Raw genomic sequence first — 24208 nt, forward strand, 5'->3', positions numbered from 1 at the left:
CAGTGAATTTCTGGAAAAACACATCGGTAGGTTTATTTCATAAGTATCTAAAATTTGAGAAATATAATAAAAAACGGTGGTGGTGGGTTTTTAGGTGTATGTTATTTTACAATTGATTGCAGCCTTTGAGTCTGATCTAAAGGAATATCATTACCCCACAAATAAAACTGAGGGAAGAAACTACTGAAGAGATACATCCATAGCTTTGGTTATCTGACATAGCTATCTCCAATCAGATTTCTTTTATCAAATCATCTATTGAATCATCCTATAGCAGATGGCAGTCCTGCAAAGTATATTATCTTTTCCTTATTTATAACAGTGTTGGGATTTGATATTTTTGAAGTACCTTTTATTTGCTAGAATAAAAACCTGATTTCACTGCTACCAAAAGCTGTGTGTATGTGCATGAAAGAGAGAAAGAGACAGAGAGAAAGAGAGGTATACAATCCACTGTGCTGTTCCTCCCAACTTTATATATGTCCCTCTTCCACAAGGAATAACTCTCGGGCATAATACAAAGCAATGTGGCTGTATTGACTTGTTTTTCTGAAAAGCTTTTTTTTTTTTTTTAAGTTTATATTTGGCTGTATTGGGTCTTCGTTGCTGTGCACAGGTTTTCTCTAGTTGCGGCGAGTGGGGGCTGCTCTTCATTGCGGTGCACAGGCTTCTCACTGTAGTGGCTTCTCTTGTTGCTGTGTGCAGGCTGTAGGTGCACGGGCTTCAGTAGTTGTGGCTCGCGGGCTTAGTAGTTGTGGCTCGCGGTCTCTAGAGTGCAGGCTCAGTAGTTGTGGCGCACGGGCTTAGTTGCTCCGCAGCATGTGGGATCTTACCGGACCAGGGCTCGAACCTGTGTCCCCTGCATTGGCAGGAGGATTCTCAACCACTGCACTACCAGGGAAGCCCTGACTTGTTTTTCTTATAGCTTTGCTGCAGGGATATCCTAACTACTCTTCTCTTGATTTTGTTTATCCCCCACCCCGCTTTCCCTTTCATTACTTCTCTGCTCTCTAGACTCCCCACCAGTACCTGAAATATTTTCCAATTCCAGATGTGTTTCTCCCTTCACCCTCGTAGTCTAGGGTGACAGAGTCTTTGGTGATAGGTCTGGTGGTAGCAGGTGGGAGAGTAGCTGGTCAGCAGCTTTACTCCTCATTCACCCCTTTTACCTCCAGGTAGGTCTTGTCTGAGCCTAACAAAGCTTGAATAATGCTTCATGTACACAAACCTGTACTGTTTCTGAGCCCCTGGGGGCCCAGATTGACGGGGGGTGGTGTGGAACAGGTGTATAGGGTATAGAAAAGTCACTACCCCAAAAAAATGTTTCCAGTTTTTGCTAATGGCTAAAAACCTAGAGAAATCTCTAGGATTTTGTGCTAGGAGAATGAAAGAAGTAGTAGGATAGAAGCTGTGAGATAATTTTATACTGATTCAAGAAAGAGAGCACTTTCAGTCAAAAAAGATGGTGGCAGTAGAGAGGAGGCAGGCAAAGTAGTACCTGAGTCCTTCATAGGAAAGAAAGTAATGCTAGATATTTTACTTGGCTAAGTTTACTTGCTCCTCCAAGAGTCTTGCTCTCTGACATCTCAAAAACTTGGTTACACCTTGTGTTCCTTCTTCAGGCTCCCAGCCTCTTAGGGAAGTGCCTGTATGTGTAGTAATTTATGATTTGCTTTCAGTTACTTTTCCTTATTAAATGTTTCACAAGAGAAGGAAGCAGATTGTTCCATTGAATTCACAAACCAGTGTTTTTAGATATACGGTCTAAAATTTAATGTTTGTTCTTTACTGAAAAATGTTAAATAAAATATTAAGCCTTTTAAAATGAGGCACATGGAATCAAAACATATATTGGATTTTAATTGATTCCATTCAGAGAAGCAGGTACTTAAGAGATTCTGTATATAAAAGATTAAAAAAGTATCATTTAAATCTCTATATTAAATTATTGGTTAACCCTTTTAATTTTGTTGCAGAGAAATAGAATAGATTAATTAGAAAGTTAAGCAAGACTCAAAAGTGTTTCTGCTACTTATTTATTCCTAAACTTTCTGTTACATCTACCATTTTAATCTGTAAGTTGAGGCACTGGCATCTCAAAAATTGTTGAATTGGCATATGTAGACTAGAAATAGGAAGGAAAGAAAAATATATGGCAGTGGTGATTCAGACATATCTTAATAGAAATGTTTTCCTCCTAATTACTGTATTGCAACTGTGGTATATTTTCTTGTTAATACATAGTTTTTCAGATTTTGATCAATTTGTATAATTTCTGTATTGTTTATTTTCTGTGGGTAATTTCTTTTTTCCTGGTTACCTTGGTCTTGTGGCTGAAGCTTTGGAAAGTTTATTACTCCTTGTCATAATTCTATGTTTGTACAGCCATTGTGTTGAGCAGAAAGGAGTCGTTGATGCTAAAGGATGACTCTTGCCTTTGTCAGTGCCAGCCACGATCTTCTGCTCAGAGTCTAGATACATTAACAATAAAGCTGTAGAGCTCTTTTAAACCCTAGCCAGATCCTTGTTATTCTATAGCATCCTTTGAGCCCTCTACATGTCTTGTATCCTTGGTATGTAGTACTCTTTAGTTGGTGGCTTAATTAATTACAATTTTATTTAATTAATCTTTGCTCTTCTTTCATGTTGTGGAAGTAATTAGTGTCACTTGATAAGAATTAAGTATGTGTTTTCACAGAATTTCATTTATCACTTAAAATTTTGTGTGAGATGTTTTCTATAGCAGATACCCATTTATTTTCTCTTATAAATGTATTTAAAATAACACATAGCCCCCGTATTTATTAATTATTTGATAAAAGGCAATTCAGAGTCATAAAATGAATTATTTTCATTAGAAATAGGATCATCAAGATAAGTTTGCATTGTATGTTCTAAATCAATGAAAGTTATGTTTACTCCCCAATCCCAGGCCCACCATTCTGCTTTTTATGGATTTGTCTACTCTAGGTACCTCATATAAGTGGAACCATATACTATTTGTCCTTTTGTGATTAGCTTATTTCACTTAACATAATGTCCTCAGGTTGTAGCATGTGTAAGAATTTCTTTCCTTTTTGAAACTGAATAATATTCTACTGTAGGTATATACCACATTTTGTTTATCCATTCATTTGTCAATGGACACTGAAGTCACTTCTACATTTTGGCTATTGTAAATAATGCTGCTGTGAACATGGGTGTGCAAATATTTGAGACCCTGCTTTCAGGAGCCAATTTACTTTTGCATTTTACTTTGGATATATGATATTTTAGAAATATAACTCATTTAGGAAAAAAGTTACAAATGGAAAGTATGATCTTTTTAAATAAAACTTTTCCTAAAATTATTTGCAGTTTCGTAAGTAGGTTTATATTAATGGATTTTGTAGATTGATAGTAGTCTTTGTCTTGGATTGGGTCTCATTGGAATCCTATCTGCTATTCTACTGTGTTGATTGCAAAGAAAATGCTTGAAAAATAGACCACAGGTAACTGGATACTGGAGAAATATTTAGTAACAAAGTGTGTTTTTACATGATACTCCCCAGACTTGTAGAATCTTTCTTAAATCTAGAATTTCAATAAGAATTCTCCAAGAATGAACAAAACAAAAACACTTCTTTTGTTGTTGTTTTTACATATAATCTGTGTGTTTTTAAAGCTTCTGATTCATTTGAAATTGTGCTTAGTGTGTTATTTATAGTAGGTACCCATCTTTTCTCTGTACTGTTTTTGATATAGGAAGTACAGATTCATAAAAAGAATAAATTAGGGTCCTACTAACTGAATTAGTAAATTTTACTTTGGGTACTGACTTCCTTTCCTTGCTTTTGTCACCTAGTCCTTCAGTTGACAATTCGGTCCCTATGAAAGAGCCTTGGGAATCGTGGCTAGTTATTGGAGAATTTGTAGCATTTAACTTAGTACAGACCACTTCTCATCTAAATCACAGAAGACTTCAAGGAATTTTTTTGAAGAAAAAGAGGTTCTAAACTTAACAGAATTTTTTTTTTGTAACATCTAGAGTTTTCTCGTGCAAGAATGAAACAAAAGAAGTCAACCATTTGTATTTCATCATAGAAAGAGTCTCAGAAGGGGTTGGGAAAGTGTACCCTGTTAGGAGTCAAGGATGAGAAAGGCTGGTCTTCAAAACAGAAAAGGGAGAAATGGCTGGATTGAGAGATCTCCAACTCTTTCAGATTTTTCTGGGAATTGATTGGAAGGTGAAAATAATGGAGCCAAAGCTTCAGAAGGTACATTAAGGAGGATAGTGAACTGTTTTGTTGTTAATGGTAATTTATCCTTGTCACATTGAGTCTTCCTTTGCAATTTTCTTAAGAATAGATCTCCTCATTTAGAATCAGATTTTAGAGGAGATTTTATTAGGATGAGTTGTCACATCATTTTGATTAGTTTTGATATAATTAATGTTGATTTGATATGGTTTGATATAGTTTGATGTCTTCGGTTAAGAATAGCTACTCAGTGCTTTGATAGAAACCAGTTTTATTAACTTGAGCACTTGTTTGACTTGCTTCATTTTCTCTAACCCTTATTCACTTCGTATATTCATGGAGGCAGTACTAAACTTTAGAAAGTTGGGGGTGGGGCATTCATCTACTCTTAGAAGTAGCAGTGGGTGGAGACAGGTGGAGAGACCTAGATTATGCTCTGTTCAAAAATCTCCAAAGACCTACATTGGCAATGTATGTAGGGCATTGTATAGAGCAGTGATAAAGATACTCCCAAGTAACTTATTTCTGCAGGTTTCGGAGGCAAGGATTGATACACAGCCAGTTCCAATCAAATGCAGATACCACCCACTGAATTGTATTATCTGCTATACCAAACAAAACCCATCATTGTATCCTCTTGGATTTATATTGTTTACTTTCTTCTCTCCTTAGGTATGGATGAACGAGGAGGTACAACATCTTGGGGAACAAGTGGTCAACCAAGCCCCTCTTATGACTCATCTAGAGTAAGTTTGCTCATCAACCCTTGATTAAAATTGTAAAGATAATTTGGCAGAATAAGTAAGTTCTTTCATATGTGAGTTCTATTTCCTAAGAGAAGTGAAGATTAATGTATTTTATGGGAATATATTAGAATACCCAGTACCTTCATAGTAGCTTTAATTCTTTCCCTTAACTGTCATACTATGGGAGTTCATTTTATGTCCTACAATGAAAGAAATATTCTTGATGTTATTTCTACACCTCAACTGCTTGTAATACCCTTTACTAAAGCTGGAAGAGCTTGGAATGCCTCACTAAGTAATCTCTAAACATAGTCATTTTTCTTCTTGTATTGTTTATTTGCCTTGAGAGCTCTCAGAGGACCAGCTTCTAGTCTCCCCTCTCACGTTCTTGCTATAGTAGTCATCAGCGATTTGTATCAGGGATTCTATAGCCCTGTCTCTTGGAAGCATATCAAAACAGATACAACAGATGACGTTTCTTGGTTGGCAGTTAAGAGAAAATAGGACCAAGCTAACATGCTATACAGTGAAAGGTTAAAAGTTTAGAGCCTTTTACAGAAATTAAAAGAACAGAAAAATTCCCCAAAACTTTAAAAAATGAGACTGAGAGACTGAAAATTAGACCAAAGAATTGAGAATAAAATTAAAGGCTGTGCCCCCAGATTCTGCAGTAAATTGATGAGGTTAAGAGCTACCTTTTCCAAAAGGTCATACTTTGAATGAATAATGAACTATTTATTTCTCTCAGAATTAACCAAGAGAGAATAGACAAGCATAAAATTTATGGGCACTTAACTCTAGAAGCAAATTGGTTTAAGTGGAAGAAAACCTGAATAATGTGATTGGAATTCATAGTCTCCATATGGGTTACACTGTTTTGCATTGAAAAATGCTGAGTGAAAATACTTACTAAAATATGGGTTTTGCTATTATATTTGGCTGTAAATATGTTTAATTTATTTTAAATACTTGGGAGAAGAACTGGGATAGTCCTGTGGAATCCAGGAAACTGTAGAGAGAGACTGTTAAACATGGGTTTTAGTGTTTCCTTCTCTCAAATCAGTGCTGTGAAAGCTGAGTTGTAGTGTAAACAGCACTGTCCTGGGTATCACAGGATCTACTATTGACACTACTTTGAACTTGCTACTTAATCTTGGACGTGATATTTTATCTTGTGGGTAAACTGGTTGATATCCAAATTTCCTTCCACCTTTAAAATTTTTTTATTTTTTGAATAATATTGTGAATAGGAAAGATAGGTTTCCTGTTTCGATTTTGAAGTAGGGATTTTATATCTTAGAGGACAATACTAGTTGATACTGGATTATTTTCTTTCAGAGCCTTGAGTTACTGTGTGATAACATGTTATTTCTTAATATACATTAAATGGTGCCTTTGTACCTTACTTCCCTTTCAAGCTTTCAGTGTTTTTCTACTTGAGTACTGAATAGGATTTTAGGAGAAGAGACCATAATAATATATCCAAACATTTATATATTTCATGTTCCTGAAATTAAGTTTACCTTTAGAGATGGACTTCAAAGCAAATCTTGCTTTTCTTTTTGCTATTTGATCTATAGGTCAAATGTGAAATGCAGTTTTTTATTCTTAATTTGTTTTTTCAGTGTATGTTATGTACAGTGAAAAGTTAAATTGATTTTATAGTAGTTTTCTATTATAAAAATCCAGATTAATCTCCAGATATCCCATACAGCCATACGCACGCAAACACACACACACACACACACACACACACACACACACACACACACACACACACACACACACACACACACACACACACACACACACACACACACACACACACACACACACACACACACACACACACACACACACACACTATATTCACACACATTTTTTTCCCTGCCTGGCTACTGAGTGATCTGATAGAACAGTGATTTACTGTCCTCCTTCCTTTTTGTTCCCGGTGAAATCTACTCTTCCAATAACTTTTTTCCTTTATCCTAGTCATGATTCTGTGTTAGTCAAGATGTTATATTTTATTTACAATTTCAAACCATTTATTTCTCCCCTGAAGTCTTCTCATCAGGGAGAGACATTTATGGTTATCTTTGAAGCTGTCTTCAGCACTCCTTTATAGGAAGATTGTCAACTTTCTGAGTTTTATTATTAAATACCTTTTACCACCTTGACCATGTTTTTCATAATTATGAGTATAGATGGATACAATTTTGTTAATAAGAATCTCAGTTGAACAAAGTACTTAATTCTCGTTAGTATTTTAATACAGTGAGTTTTTAAAATTTAGAAATAAATAATGATATTGGCCAAAAGCTAGTTTTGACACATTGTTAGTAAAATTAAGTCAGTTTAAGCTTTAATGAAATTGCAGATGCCTTTGTAGAAATTATGTGAATGACATTTATTTAGACTTTACTATATTGTATAAATAACACACTTCCATCACTGAAAATCTCATTTAATAAATAATTTGATTTTACATTAATGATAGAAAAATTTTTAATTTTACTTTTTGTGGTACGTCGTGATAAAAAGGTATCTAAAAACTGCAAAATGGGGGGCTTCCCTGGTGGTGCAGTGGTTGAGAGTCCACCGGCCGATGCAGGGGACACGGGTTCGTGCCCCGGTCCGGGAAGATCCCACATGCCGCTGAGTGGCTGGGCCCGTGAGCCATGGCCGCTGAGCCTGCGCGTCTGGAGCCTGTGCTTCGCAACAGGAGAGGCCACAGCAGTGAGAGGCCCGCATACCGCAAAAAAAAAAAAACTATAAGGGAGAAAGAATAATTTTTTTGTAGTACTGTAAGCAGTATTTAGCATATGAACTCTATTAATACTGTATTACTATGCATTTTAGTGTACAAGATTGGCTATACAGATTCATGAAGGTTGAGATCAATATTTAACTTTTCAAAAAAAACTATAAGGGAGACAATAATTTTTTGCAGTACTGTAAAGCAGTATTTAGCATATGAACTCTATTAATACTGTATTACTATACATTTTAGTGTACACAATTGGCTATACAGAATCATGAAGGGTTGAGATCAATATTTATTTAACAACTTTTCAAGGAGAATTTTTTCTCTTTATACTTTTTGCCTAATAGGTCCTGACTTTAATTTTGATGAAGATACCATTCTGCTCTAGTAACCTTGATGCATAAGTGAGTTCCACTGGAATTGTGTGGCTAAGAGGCCACAAACTTCTTTTCAGTGTTTCACCCTATGCCCATTTTCAGAAGTAAGAAAAGTCACTACAGCAGAGCTCTTTCTAGTGTGTCTTCCCTGTTTTTCCCAAAACCACCAGAAAAGTAGCCTCATAGCGTACAGGTGGTTGGTTGAGTTTCCGGTTATCAGAACTACCCACAGCACCGTTGACCTACTCCCCACCTGTGCAGAACAAAAACACACACGTGAACAGATAAAAGCATCATCATGATTGAATAGCGCTTCTATTTTCAGAAATTTGTGAAAGTGGTGATTGAATTTAAAGCACCAGAGACTGAAAGGAGCGATTAATCTCAGATAATTTAGACATGGGCAGAGGTATAATTAATTAATGACTTTGTCCCCTCCCTCCCTTATTTTTTATTCTTTCCTACAAATGAATGTTTTCTATATTTGACCTTTGTAACCAGGCATAAAGGCCAGAGAATATCATGATTTTTCTTATTTTCTACAGTGTTAATGATTTATTCTAGTTTCAGATTCCCCCCCAACCCCCCCTCTTTAGGAGGCAGTGATTAAGAGCACATACTCTGGGGCCAGACTACCTGGGATGAATCCCAGCTCTGCCACTTACAGCATGTGTGATTCGTGTCCAGTTACTTAAATTTACTGTACCTCAGTTTACTCATCTGTGAAATGGGGATAATAATTACTTTACAAGGTTGTTGTGAGAATTAAATGAGATACATGTACAGTGGGCAGTGCTTAGATCAGTGTCTGGTACATAGTGAGTGTTCTATAAGTGTTGGCTTTAATCTTATATATGTCAGAATTTATCAACTAGATTTATTTGTAACAAACAAGCTTGAATGAATACATTTGCAAATGTGCTGCATTCTAAGTGTAATGAATAAGAATTGTTTTCTGATTCAGTCATGCTTATTAATACTATACTTTTACTTCTTTTATATTTGTAAAGGACATAAATAAAATTGATTTCCTTTCCCCTGCAATTTCTTTCTTGGGAATGCAGAAGTCTTCTGAGAAACTTTGATATAAAAGTTTTTGTCTGTATAATGCTTTATATATAATGAATGCTCTGTATGTGTTTGCTGAATATAATCAGATTGAGGAAGAATCATTAGATATACTAGATTAATTGCGCGGAGTTCCAGGAGGGGAAAGAACCGAAATTGATACAAGCTGGTGAAGCTTGAAGTAGGTGGTGGTGGTATTAATTAATGGTTATAGGGCTTTCTTCTGTGCTTACAAATTATTGCCCTGATTGATGACACTGCTTAGTGAAGCATTTTATTTAAGATCACAGCCTCTGAAGAGTTGTGCTCTGTGACCTTGGACAAATTACATAACCTCTTTGTGCCTCAGGTTTCTAATCTCTATAATTATGATAATCTTACAGATACTTTGTAGGATTTTGGTAAAGATGGAGTATAATAATAGCTATGAAGTATTTCATTTATTGATACAATAAATGAAAGCTGCTGTTACTATTATTACCACCATTATTATTTTCTCCAAATATCTAATATTTTATTATGTATTTTCATGCTTATATTTCCTCATGTACAAATTCTGTTTCAAAAATATTGTCTGATCATTTTAGTTTACGGAAATTCCAAGGGGCCATGTCATCTTGGTTTTCCTGCCCTTTTAAGCTCTGCTACCCAACCTAGGCCAAGCTCACAGTGCCGAAGTACCGTTGCAGTTTATACCCTGGGCAAGGGGTTATGAGAGGGCTCATAGGAAAGAGAAGTCTTTCTGTTGATACTCTTTCCTACAATACAGAGTTTTGCATTCCTTAATTTAAAAGGTATGAGTTCACTGGTAGGTAACCACTAATAGAAATTATATTTATAGGTACCATCAATGCCCAGGAGTTGGCAGTTTAATCATAAGTATTTTCAGGTTACATATAACCCATTGTGGTAGTTATTTTTGGAAAAGGAACAACATTCAATTGAGTAGAGTTTGAGTGCTTATTTTTTCTAATTGCTAAATTTCTACCATGGTTTTCCCTTCTCTTTATTTTATTTTTTATTTTTTTTTGCGATACGCGGGCCCCTCACTGTTGTGGTCCCTCCCGTTGCAGAGCACAGGTTCCGGACGCGCAGGCTCAGCAGCCATGGCTCACGGGCCCAGCCGCTCCGCGGCTTGTGGGATCTTCCCGGACCGGGGCACGAACCCGTGTTCCCTGCATCGGCAGGCGGACTCTCAACCACTGCGCCACCAGGGAAGCCCCCCCCTTCTCTTGTTTTTGTTTTGCAGTACGCGGTCCTCTAACTGTTGTGGCCTCTCCCATTGCGGAGCACAGGCTCCGGACGCGCAGGCTCAGCGGCCATGGCTCACGGGCCCAGCCGCTCCGCGGCATGTGGGATCTTCCCGGACAGGGGCTCGAACCCGTGTCCCCTGCATCGGCAGGCAGACTCTCAACCACTGCACCACCAGGGAAGCTCCCCCCCTTCTCTTTATAATACGGTTTGCAGAATGAAACAATCTTGCTTGTGTTGTTCTTCCTTCCCTCCCCATTTTGCAATATTCAAATTTTGAAAGCTAGAAGAATTTTCAAAACTAGAAGGTGTTTTATTTATATCCAGTCCTTTTAGTTCGTAGAGGAGGAAACTTAAGAGAGTATGAGATTTGGCTAGGTTGAGATGTGTGCTGTTGATACAAAATACACATGAGATTTGGTCAGAAAGTTTGCCTAGTTAATGACAGACTCTGGCCTAGAACTCACATATTCTGAATTCTGTGCTAGTATTTTTAACCCCCTTACCTTAGAATTTCCCAACTCAAAGAATTGTCTTAAATTTTCTGCCATATACTGAAGGAATGGGAGGAGAGAGAGGACAAAGGTGAAAAAAGAAGAGGATCTGCAATTGATAAAGAGGGCATTGGACATTATTTGATTTTTTTAAAAATTTGCCGGGCAGGTATAGTGTTTCATGAGGCAGAATAGTGTACAATTTAAGAGCTTGAATGTTGAAATCAAGATGCCTGTGCTGTTTCTGGCACTCCTATTTCTTAGCTGTATGACTCTAGGCACGTTGCTTCTCTTTGCCTCAAACATTTTTTTGCTTTTCCCTTTTGCACTGGTTGTGGGGGCCGGAGGTGGTGGATACTAATAATAACTACCTTACTGAAGTTCCGGACTTAGGCCTATTAGTGGAGAAGGGGAAAACCAGTTATGTGGTGATGAGTTGGCTTTAAAATACTTAGCTTAGCTGCTGTGTATGACTCAGCACAAAATAATCTCAGGGACTTTCTGTTAAGGGATAAATAGTTGATATGTTTTGAGTTCTTTCATTGTAAACATACTGTGTGACTTGTGCTACCTGTTGCAGTGAAGGGATATGAGGGTACAGTTTATTTAAAAAGCACCAGCAGTGGTCATTTCTCAGATCAGCTGTCAGGAATACATGTGGATGGCAGCCTGAAAGACCAGATCAGGTAGAAAAATGAAAATATTAGGGTACAAGGATTCAGAATTTGTTCTAGATTTCTGAGAGTCATACATAAAGCCATAGATTAGGTACTTGGGTTAAAGGAAACAAAAATAAATAAAAATTCAACTAGAGTAAACATAGAGCTTTCAGATTCTATGGACACTAAAATGAGTCCGAAAGGTTATCTGTATCCATTTAATGTTACTTCTCTAACAACTCTGGACTATTTCTGTCAGATGTGGCTAAAGGGATCTTTAATTTTGCTTAGTGCTCTCTCCATTCTTAGCAAGTATTCAATATCTGTTCCTTCATATATATGGAAGAGTTTGGCTAATAACCACTTTGAAGTTTGATGGATAGCAAGTTGGAGATGGCATAATAGGGGCTTAATTCCCTTCACATGTTATCTATGCAAAACAAACAGAGGTCATTCTGACTCCAGAAAGGGTTATACTGGGTGGAGTTTTGAGAGAACCTGGTGTGTAGTTCATTTACATTTGACAGTAGGGGCCTTGGGAGTACCTAGGAGCAGAGAGAGCATGTTGTTTTCTTCTCCCAGCAGAGCACAGTGGCATGAGAGCTACCCTTGTAAATAAGGATGACAGTGTTGTCTGCCTGCTTTTAAGGAACTTGCTCTTTCTGTGGTTCCCCAGTTTTACCCTGCTGAGATTTGTAGATGCACTCAGTTTCTGAAATGTCAAAAGTGAATAAATGTGTATCTTAGAGTTCAGAAAATATGGTTGGAAATACAAGTCATACTTACCAAGTCATCTTTATTTTAAATAAACTGTAAAACTTTAACTCTTTTAAGGCAGCAGTGAGAAGCTCTAATTAGGCAACAAATAATTAATTACCAAAGTAATTTCACTGATTACCATGAGATTACAGGTGAGGGAGAAATTCCTTTGAGTGGTCAGGAAAGACTTAATAGAATAGGAAGAGTTTGAGTAGAATATTGTAGGACAAACAATATTTGTGTGAATAAGGTTGAAAGGAAGACAGCTCTTTCTGGAAATGTAGAATGATGGGACCACAAGTTACAGAGGCACCAAAATCACAAACTTTAGAAAATAGTAAATCACCTTGCTTTGTAGGTGAATAGTGTGATAAGGCAGATAACCTTTCTGTAGAAGAAATAAAGTCTATCCTTTGAGAAATAGAGAACCAATTAAAAATAAACTTTGACACAGGGAATGGCACAAAGGGTTTTATAAATATCAATATACTATGGTATGAAGGATGGATCCAAACACAAGAAATTGGATAATCTGATATGATGTTACTACACAGGCCCACTTGGGATGAAATAAGACTTAGATTGGGATGAAATAAGACTTAGATTGGGATGATAGGATCAAGATCACAAAATATTGGAGAGAGGAGAGATGTCACAAAGGAAAAAGAAACTGGCACACTTGGTGAATGAAGAAAATATGAAATCATGTAGACTCACTACCCCCAGAGAATGATGACTCCTGAATTAAACTCCATGTGTTTTGTTTAGCCTTTGACAAGTTACTTGTGGTTGTGTTATACAACTACCAGATTGTTTGATTTTGATAAATAGCTTCCCTTACAAATGGGAAAATCTAATTGTGTGAATAAAAAGTAAATAAAATAGTTTTTACTCATTGTCCCGCATTTGTCAGCATTGATGGGTCATAAAGTTCACTCCCTTAGAGCACATATTTTCTCTAGATTGTTTACTGTTTGCATTGTTTTTATTTTTGAGGGGGATAATGGTATAGGTTTTATAGCTACTAGGGGATCAAATGCAATAATTAGAAAGGACACACAAATTTTGAAATAGTATTTTATGCCTCTTGATCTCAGGTACAAAACACGAGATGAAGCAGTTAAATAGCAAAGCAAGACAGGAGGGACAGAGAATTAAAGTAAGTGTTTTCTATATATTGCATCTATGTTCCCATTAATCTCTGTTTTGTTATGTAACTGCTCCTTCTGAATGTTCTGAATGTGAAGAAAACTATGGGTAAGAAAAGGGTGTATTTTAAAGTTAGGTTCAAATAAACCCATGAGAGAAAATGTTGTTTGTTACTCTTGGTCGTATTCAAACAGCACCTGCCTATGAATTGTAATCGTAATGTTTTTGGATAAGGAGAAATTGGGTTAAGATGATGTAAGCTCCTTTAAATCTCTTGCTAGCAGATATTTAAAATGAAAGAAATCACATAGCTATCAGATTGTCCACTTTCCCATTTTTAAGCCAGTCAAACCTATTTTTTCAGTTTAGCCATTCAACAGGGACAATGCCTGTTGAGATGCTCTAACATAGATCTTTTGGAAGGAGCCTGTATGTCAGTTTCTCACCTCATTGTGAGTTTCATTTAACTTTGTATGCCTGTGAAATGGCATCTTTATCAGGATTGATCTTTACAATTCTCTTTTTTTTTAATCTTCTCAGTGTTGGGTCTTTAAAGTTAACAAGTGGAAGTCAAAACATAATAATCTTTGAACCTCTCTTACATCCTTTTTTGTAATTGTTGAGGATTTATTTTCTGACAGCTTTTTAAAAAAGTTATTTTCTATAAATTTAAATGTTTCTTATTCATGAGAAAATAATGGAGGGTAGATTCTGGCAGAATACATTTTTAGGCCTGCTTAGCCTGTTTTAATTAGTAACAATATTTACAACTACCATTTGTCACAATATAGTTTAAAACCTTTCACACGTTACCTTTTTTAAGCTTCATACCAGCTCATCAAGAAGCCATTTAAAAAATCCCATCCATTTTAGAGGTGAAGAAATTGAGGCTCAGAGAAGGTAGATAACTTACCAGATATTAAGCACACAAGAGTAGTAACCAGGCAGTATGATTTTAAATTACTGTCCCTTTGGACCATATCACACTTGCTGAAGTTTAAGAGAGACCCCAAAATAGTTGTTATCACTACTTGTCCAGGACTTTGACACATACTCTAGAAGTTGTAAGATGATGTCACTATCATTATTTATTATAAAAATATTATTCACATTTTATACATTAAAAATATAAGCCATGGAATGAATCAGATAAATTTGGTTCCTGGTATCACCACCGTATTTGACCTTGGAAAGGATAAAATAACTTAATCTCTGAGCCTCAGATTTCTCATCTGCAAAGAGATTTATCTCATAAGAAGTGTGTAAGAATTAAGTAGAGGCATAAAGTATTTAGCACATATGTGTAATTTATTAAGAAGTCTATAAGTGTTCCTCTTTTTACAGTCAGTCTCATGAAAAGTTACTCCATTTTGATATAAAACCATGTTAAGAATTTTACAAGTCTTGGATGCTCCTTAGAAAGACAGCTGTTTTGAATTCCTGGAGTATGTCCTGAACAAGATGGGGGACCTGTTGCAGTTTTTAAATGCCCACCAAGAGGTCCTATAAGTCAGGAAAAGTTAATTATGTTTATAAAATTGCAATTATTGGAAAAGTTCATTACAGATGAACAGATCTTGGGATTTGGAGATTATTGGGAAAAATAAAATTGGCCAATTCAGGTTCTTATGAACGTAGATTCTTATTAATCTACATTCTTATGACAGAATGTAGATTTTAAAAGAGGAGGCTTCAGTTAATTCCTCAAATCTGTTTGAAAGATATCTACCTCACAAGGTAGTGATCCTCAATGAGCTTATGTATGTCAAAGGCTTAGCATGATCAACTAATGTCAGTTCCTTTTGTGATGTACTTTTGTTATATATTCTAACATTTTTATTCTGAGAATAAGAAGCTTGGACTGTTTTCCTTCAACATATTGAACAGATACTTAATCCTTTGTGCTGTCAAATGAAGTAATTATTTTCATGTGGTTTTATATCATTATCAATCTGCTGCTTTTTGCATGGAGCAATCATGTTCCTGGTGTATAGTATAGGAAATTATTTAGTAATTGAGCAGTGAAATATCACCTGTACTGAACCAAATGTCTTCTCTGCATTGGTGATACCATGAAATCTTATTAAGTTGAGACTTTTCTGAGTTCTTGCTCTGTAAATACTTTCTTCATTTTCCAGTAACCCTACCTTGCTCTCTTAGATCACTTTTCCTCAGTATCTTCCTTCCCAGTTTAGAATTTTACAGTCGTCTCTTGGGTGTCCATATTTTAGTTTGTGCGCTGTTCACATGAAAATCCTTTTTTCTCCCACTTTTTTTTACTTATGAATCACTTATTGAGATTTCACTATTTTCTAGTCACTGGCATTAGTTGGTCAGAATGAAAATGAGCAGTCCACATTTCCTGGGCAAAAGGAGTGTTCCTTCTCATGAGAAAAACAGATGGTTATACCACAGAATGATAAAAGTTGTAGTAATGAAGGCCCAGGGAGAGTAGAAGCACAAAAATATAAGCAATACTTGGTTATAAAACCTCCAGGGCATATCAAGTGAAAATGATGTTTTGTAATACAAAGAACAGAGGACTGATGAGTTACTTATTCTGGACTTAATTCCTAACATGTAAAACAAAAATTTTTGAACACTATCAGAGTTTCTAGAACTGGGCTCAATAGGTTATTAATAAACAATATATAAATACAGAGCTCTGTGGTCCAATATATTTATGTATTATTGAGTTAAAGAAAATTAGATTTCCTTGTTGGTATTAGATGTCTCAGTTTTTAATATTATTGTAAATTATAAATCTTTAAGAAAGGAATAGAATATACTTCTTCTCACATTTTTTTTTCCTACCGTGGAATCCTTCTGTGTTACATATGAATTGTTTGACTGATAGTAACAGTCTCAAGAAATAGTAAATTAGACAGTTTATATACTTAACTATTAATTTAGATCCGTGATCCATTGCACGTTCAGTTTTGGTTAAGTATAAAGTCAGGGTCAAAATTGATTTTTTTTTTTTTGGCATAAGAGTATCCAGTTTTGTTGGCACTGTTTGTTGAAAAGATTGTCCTTTTCCCCACTGAATTCCCCTGTTATCTCTGTTGAAAATCAATTAACTGTGTATGTGAGGATCAATTTCTGAACTCTCTGTTCTGTTCCATTGATTATTTTTAAACCTTTACATCGATACCATATTATCTTGATCACTGTACCTTAAAATACATCTTGATATCAAGTAGTGTAAGTCATCCAACCTTAATTATTCTGTTTCAAAATTGTTTTTCCTATTCTAGGTACATTACATATACACTGAAACATTTTCAACCAGCATATCTGTTTCTAGAAAATCTTCTGGGGTTTTAGTTGCATAGAATCTCATCAGTTTAAGGGGAATTGATATTTTAGCAATGTGGAATCTTCTGATCAGTGACTATGGTATAACTTTCTCTTAAGTCTTCTTTAATTCCTGTTAGTAATGTTTTATAGTTTTCAGTGAACACATATTATACATCTTTAGTTTATCACGAAATAATTTTTGATGCTGTTATAAATGTAAATTTCTGGTTGTTCATGCCTTATATAAAAACTATAATAAGTTTTGGTATATTGACCTTATATCCTGCACCTTGCTAAACTCACTAGCTGTAGTAGTTTTTTTGTACATGCTGGAGGATTTTCTGTTTGGATAATGAGAATTTAACTTTTTCTTTTCCAATCTGGATTTTTCCCCTTTATTGAATTGGTTATGATTTCTTGTACAGTGTTGAATAGAAGTGATAAGCGCGGATTGCTTTGCCCTGTTCTTGATGTTGGAAAAACAACCAGTCTTTGGCCGTTAAGCATGACATTAGTTATACGTTTCATTCATGTGATTTATTAGATTGAGGAAATTTCCTTTTATTCCTAATTTGTTGAGAGTATTTATCAAAAATGGGTGTTGGATTTTATTAAAATAATTTTTTTGCATCCATTGAGGTGGTCATATGGATTTTCTTTTGTAGTGTGTTACTGTGGGATTATATTGATTACTATTTTTAATTTTAAACCAACCTTGCATCCCTGAGATAAATAGCACTGGATTACTATGTGTTGTTCTTTTATATATTGTTGAATTCAGTTTGCTAAAATGTTGTTAAGAATTTTTATATTTGAGTAATACTGATCTGTATGATTTTTTTTTCCTTGTACTGTCAATCAGAATTTGATGTCATGATAATAGTGGCCTCAAAGAATGAGTTGAGAATTATTACTTCCATTTTAATTTTTTGACAGAATTTATGTAATGTTGGTATTATTTCCTCTTTAAATATTTGGTAGAATTTACCAGTGAAGATATGTGGGCCTAGAGTTTTCTTTGAGAGATGGCTTTTAATTTTAACTTTATTAGTAGATAAGAACTATTCAATTTTTTTCTTGAGTGAGCTTTGTTAGTTTGCGTATTTTAAGAAATATATCCATTTGTCCATTTCATCTAAGTTGAATTTATTGGCATAAAGTTGTTCATAATAATTCTCTATTACCTTTTAAATATTTATATTAGTTATCTCTTGCTATAATAACAAATTACTGCAATTTTAGTGGCTTAAAATAGTACACATTATGGACTCACAGTTTCTGTGGGTGAGGAATTAGGTATAGCTTAGCTTGGTCCTTTGTTTCAGGGTCTTTTATAAGACTGTAAGCAAAGTACTTGCCAGAACTGAAAGACTGATTGGGGAAGGATCTGCTTCCAAGATCATGTGTTTTTTGGCAGGATTCAGTTCCTTTTGGTTTGTTGAACTAAGGATCAAAGTCCCCTGTTGGCTAGAAGCTGCCCTCAGTATCTTGCCAGTTGGGTCTTTCTGTCATGGCAGCTTACTTCATCATAGCCATCAAGGGAAGAGGGGTCTGCTAGGAAGATAGAAGGCACAGTATTATGAAGCCTAATTATGGAAATGGCATCCCATCACTTTTGCAATATTCTTTTGATTGGAAGCAAGTCGCTTAGGCCAGGTCACACTGAAGAGGAATGGCTTATATAGGGGTATGAATACCAGAAGACATAGATCATTGAGGGCCATCTTAGAGTCTACCTGGCACAGCATTTGTAGGATCTGTAGTTAAAATCCCTACCTCATTCCTGATATTGGTGAATTGTTTCTTTTCCTCCTGATCAGTATGGCTAGAGGCTTATCTCTTTTACTGACATTCTCGAAGAACTAGTTTTTGTTTCTTTGGTTTTCTCAATTGTTTTTCTGCTTTCAGTATGTTTGACTTCTACTCTTACCTTTACTTTGAGTTTAGTTTGCTCTTTGTTTTTTAGTTTCTTAAGGTGGAAGTCGTGGTCATTGATTTGAGATCTTTCATCTTTTCTAACAGGCATTTAGTACTATAAATTTTCCTCTGACCATGGTGTTACCTGCATCCCACAATTGTTCCTATTTTCTGTTTTCATTTCATTCAGTTCAAAATACTTTATAATTTTATTACTGAATGAATCAGATCCCACCACTTCCCGTTTACAAAATCAGTTACAAACTTAAAAACAGTAGAAAAGAAAGGTGCTCTTAATCAGAATGCCAGCAATCTGGGCAGATGGTGGACTCAGCATCCCCCACAAACCACCTCCGAAGATTCTGCTCAGCCATGAAACTTTTAAAGAGAAGGAGGGAAGTAATCTCAGTTAATCGTTGAGATAGGGGGTCAGAGTCATCATCATCCCCCCACTGCTCGCAGGCTTATTGACTTCTTGTGATCTTCCTCTAGATATTATCTTGTTCACACAGTTTGTTCAGGAGATGACTGAAGGGGAAGCTAAGGGAGAGATCTGGTCATCTTCATTTCTACATTTCATTGCTTATTCTTCATTTCTTTTTCTTTGATCTATGGAAAGAACCGACAAGTTAGACAAGGTATTGTGTGTTAAAAGATTTGAAAGGTGTGCTTGGGCCAGAAATGAGTAGAGCATGGTGTGGCACCTGGTTTAAAAGTTAGTTACAATATAGCTTTGCTAAAGTGAAAAAGGGGCTTCCTGCTGAGGGTGGTTTCCTGCAAAGAGCTGCTTACAAATCCCCACTTGTCAGAACATCATTTCATTTCTGTGGGGTTAGGGGTGAAGGTCTGTCTTGTAACTTCTTCATGCTGACATAGAGTGCTATATTCTCAGAGTGGAGGGTGTCAGCATGGGTCTGTAGCATCTCTGCTGATGATTTTAGTTGTCTGCTTATATATACAGGTGAAGAAAGCTACAATTACTTTGATGCCCACAAAGAAATAGATTATTATGAGCAATAATGTTAATCCCATTCTCTTGAGGCCAGTTCTTGGAATTGTGCTAGCCATAGATTCAATATTGCTCAAGCTGGAGCAGCTTATGTCATGGCTACAGTCTGGTCATCATGCAGTTAGCTTTTTTCCTGTGGTAGCAGTTATAGTATCTGTAAAACAATTCAGGAGTGTGCATCAGACACTGAGTCTGTGACTCTGTTGTCATAATCATTAACTGCTCAGTTTTGTACTTGGGGCTGGGGTGGGGGTGGGGGGGTCCTGCTCTGTTCCAATTTTCCTATTGCTTTCTTCCTTGACCCTTGGGTTATTTACAGTTATATTGTTTAATTTTGAAATATTTGGAGATTCTGTAGGTATGTTTTTATTATTGATATTTAACTTATTCCATTGTAGCCAGAGTACATGCTTTAGTTCTTTGTGTAAATCTGTATTTCTGTCTGGTGTTATTTTCCTTTTGACTGAAGAACTTCCTTTAACATTCCTCATTGTGTAGGTCTGGTACTGATAAGTTTTTCATGTTCCATGTGTCTGAAATATTCTTAATTTTTTGTACAAGGTATAGAGTTCTAAGTTGCCATCTCTTTCCTTCTTCTCCTTCTTCCTTTTCCTCCTCTTCTCCCTGTCTCCTGCCTCTCCCCTTCCCCCCAGCAATCATAGGATTCACTTTGTTTCCCCTCTCTCAGGGATCACTGTCCTGCACTGACCATGTCCAGTGTCTCAAAACTCCTGCTTAATGTATTTTGTTTATTTTTTTATTGTTTCAAGTGTGAGGGTTAATCTGGTCTGTTACTCCATCTTGTCTGGAAGTGGAAGTGGAAATGTAGTTTTTAGTTAAGCTAGTCTGACAGGGACCATGGATTTGCTTCATCAGTAGGAGCCCTATGAGTAGCATGTTATAAATGAATGGAGAAGTGAAGCCAGCACTATTAGCTTTTCCTGCACAACACTGAAAGTACTGGCTTATTCAAGAGACCTTTGGAATTTTGATACCCTGTTTCACTATTGTGTAATTGCTTTCCTTATTACCAACTGTCCCCAAATATTTGTCTACTGATACTTTGTAATCAGAAACCAAAAATATGTTCTTTAATATAGTAATATTAGATATCTGCCACTGACTAGCTGTGTGATCTTAGGTCTGCCCCTTGACTTCCCTGAATCTTTTTTCTTTGTCTCTGAAATAAGTCCTCTGCCATAAATAAATCATTTTCAATCAGGGTTTCCAGATTCTGAAAAGGTAGTGGTAATGAGGGGTTCATGATTTATTTTAAAATATAGTAAATAGTCTAATCCAGTAGTTTACCTAGTGTGTTCCAGGGACCTCTCGGTGTTCCTGAGACCCTTTTAAAGTGCTTTCAGGTTAAAACTATTTTCTTGATACTACTAAAACTTTATTTGCCATTTAAGTATTATTTTCCTGAATGTAATATGGAATTTCTAAATGCTACATGATATATGATGATGTATGCCCTGACAGTTCTTGTGTTTTTAAAATTTCTCAGGTCTAATTTCTCATATGGTAAATATCAGTGGATATGTCCCACATAAAGAAAAGCTTTTTGGTGTTCTCTATTTTTTAAGAGAAAATATTTTTTATTCAAGAGGTCCTGAAACCAAGGGATTCTGAGACCTTGAAAATGGCTGGCCCAATAGAAATTATTCTCTATTTAAGTACATATTCTACTGCCAGATTTCTTGGTGCTGGAGATTTAAAAAAAAAAAAATTAGTGGCTAACATTAAGTCATCTGCTGTCATAGTTCCCAAGTTTAAATCAGTTCTCTACCACTCTCTGACCCTGGGAAAGTTATTTAAATTCTCTAGGATAAAATTTCCTCATCTATGAGATGGAGAAAATATGGTATCAATATATAGTTTAAATTAACTGATATAATACCTGACAGCCCTTGACACAGTGCTAGCATATGATAGTCATTCAGTAAAAGTTAGCTGTGATGCTTATGATGCCACCAGAGGTGTGCTTATTGACATTTTTGTTTTCTGGGTATCAGCGTTTCATTTTGCCTTAGGGCATTCTTAGCAGCTCTTAATGCAGTATTTCTTCTGCCTTAATGGCACTGCTTATTCTGCTTTGAAGCTGAGCTGGCATGTTACCATATTCTAAACTACACCCAACCCAGGAAGTTTAACTTGGAAGTTGGCAGACTGGCTTGGGCTTCTTTTAAAATATCACGGGTCGTGACAACTTGTCCCTTAAACTAATAGGGAATCTAATATTAGTAATTAAGCCTTTGGAAGCTATAATGTGAAACATATGAGGCTCAGACTTCATACAAAAATTACTCAGTTTATTAAAACATTTTCAGATATTGTCTCTTTCTTCTTCCAAACTGTGAGCTCCTTGAAGGCAAAGACTGTTTTATTCATCCTTGTATTCTGGCACTTAGCACGGTGCCTGATACATTACTGGCAGTAGTACTTACATATACCTATGCATTGTCACACTTCCATATGCACATTTTGACCTCTTTAATTTCATAAGTAACTAGATTAAAATGATATGAAAAGACAGGTAAAAGAAAAAAGAGGTAGTTATAGGGAAGAGGAAAACAAGAAGAAAGTTAAGAGGAGTACAGACAAGAAGATCCCCTCTCAGAAGTGTTGATAAACACACCTGTTGGCATCTACAATAGAATTTAATAGTACGCACTGAAAACATAAGAACTCAAAGCAGACAGGCAGAAAAAAGAGAAAAATCAATTTAAGTTACTGCTATGAATGAAATTGTCACATTGGATTAAGTAGATGATAATTCAGTTTCTGCCACTATTAGCCATGATATCTAAGCAGCACATCTCCCGATCTCTCTTAGGAGGTATATAAAAGAAGACTGGTAGTACTGTGAACTAGTACTGATTATCAAAGAAATGCTGGTCTCCTATTTTTCTCAGTATCTGAAAATTTTATATGATGTGCAAATGTACTTATCTAATCTTATATTTTTGTAAGTAAGTATCAGAAAAGTTTGTACTGGGTGCAAATATAGTAAAACAGTATCAATTTAGACTAAATGTCTAAATTACTGTATAATTTTACTTTTAAGGAAATAACTATGTTCTTTTTACTTTTAATTATGTGTATTAGCTAGAAGTATTCTAAGAAATTAATGCCACTTAAATTTCTTTGTCAATTTCATTTAACTGGATATGTAGAATACACATACACACATCAGAGCCAAGTTTTTCTCTAATAATAGATAGCTATTTGTTTGATTGCAACTTGATGAAGTTGCTGGTTTGTGTTTTATTACCATGTTACATGAAGAATACTGTCCTTAGGCAGTAGAATCATGGTCATGGAGTGAGATGTTTCCACTGAGAAGCATTCAAAACTCATACTAACTGAGGGGACAATAGATTCACCTCTGCTTCTCATACTCACTCTAGGGTGCATGCTTTTCTTAGTAGAATGAAAGAGGGGTGGAACTGTTTTTAGTACATTAATTTTTTTTCTGCTTCCTTTTTAATGAATTCACATAATTTGGTTAGATAAATATATGTATGATATGAGTAAATTATGATATCTAGACATTTGAGTAGCCACAAAAGTCCTGCTTTTAGTGATTAAAAAAAGTTGGTTTGCTCATATTCAAATCTAGTATATGTTTTTCACATTGGTGAATGAGGGCTCCCCGAAGGGGTCACTACTCAGCAGTATGTTGGAGTTACTCAGAGAGAGGCCTTGCTGGTTAGGCAACTGATGGAAAAGGAGATACTTCACGTGCTGATTCTTAAAAGCAAGGAGGTTGACAACATGCAAAAGTGAGTAATGGGTCTTTATTAAAGTGCCGTGAAAAGGGAGGGTAATGTATTTAGAATTTAATTCCTTTGATCTCCATAGCAGTAAAGGCTAATCTAGAAAAGTTTCTTTACATACAGCTTTGAAGTGTTAACATATGGATGGGAAATACAGTGATTCTAAAACTGCAGTTGTAGGATATTTATAGACAAATATAATTTTTTTTATCTTTATTGGAGTATAATTGCTTTACAATGGTGTGTTAGTTTCTGCTTTATAACAAAGTGAATCATTTATACATATACATATGTTCCCATATCTCTTCCCTCTTGCGTCTCCCTCCCTCCCACCCTCCCTAATAGACAAATATAATTTTTAAAATGCTTTCTTAAATTAAGAAAGAGAAGCTTTGTCAGAAATATTTTAAATGCTTTGTCAAACAAAAAAATTCTAAAGTTAAAAATGAGGGATTGTTCAAAATCCAAGAAAAACTTGCTGAGTTCTTTCTCTAAGCTACTCATTTAGTATTGAAGTCTCTGCTAAGAGGACCAGGCTTAGTTTTCAGAAGCCCATTTGTCATTAAAAAGTCATCTCTAAAAGTTAGGTTTTGTTTATCAGATATTTTCAGAGTAGTTACACCTGCCTCTCATATCTGATGGTGATGCCTTTCTGCTTTTCAAAGGAAGTCCTGACATTTCAGCTGCTACGAACACTG

At 35.7% G+C, this 24208-nt stretch overlaps 1 protein-coding gene across 14 annotated transcripts in view; it reads left to right on the forward strand.

Annotated features, from left to right (window-relative positions):
• The window catches only part of TCF12 (transcription factor 12), a 382195-nt gene that overhangs the window by 144991 nt on the left and 212996 nt on the right, over positions 1 to 24208 (forward strand). For 12 of the 14 annotated variants that reach the window (XM_073801056.1, XM_073801058.1, XM_033851719.2 and 9 more), the window contains one exon: positions 4911 to 4984. The exons of 1 other annotated variant lie outside the window; for it this stretch is intronic. In XM_073801056.1, coding sequence (XP_073657157.1) covers positions 4911 to 4984 — 74 coding nt within the window. Of the gene's footprint in view, positions 1 to 4910; positions 4985 to 13453; positions 13516 to 24208 lie in introns of all 14 variants that reach the window. One more of the 14 variants, XM_033851727.2, reaches the window with a different exon arrangement.

This window comes from Tursiops truncatus, chromosome 2 (genome assembly GCF_011762595.2).
Source record: "Tursiops truncatus isolate mTurTru1 chromosome 2, mTurTru1.mat.Y, whole genome shotgun sequence".
Taxonomy (NCBI): domain Eukaryota; kingdom Metazoa; phylum Chordata; class Mammalia; order Artiodactyla; family Delphinidae; genus Tursiops; species Tursiops truncatus.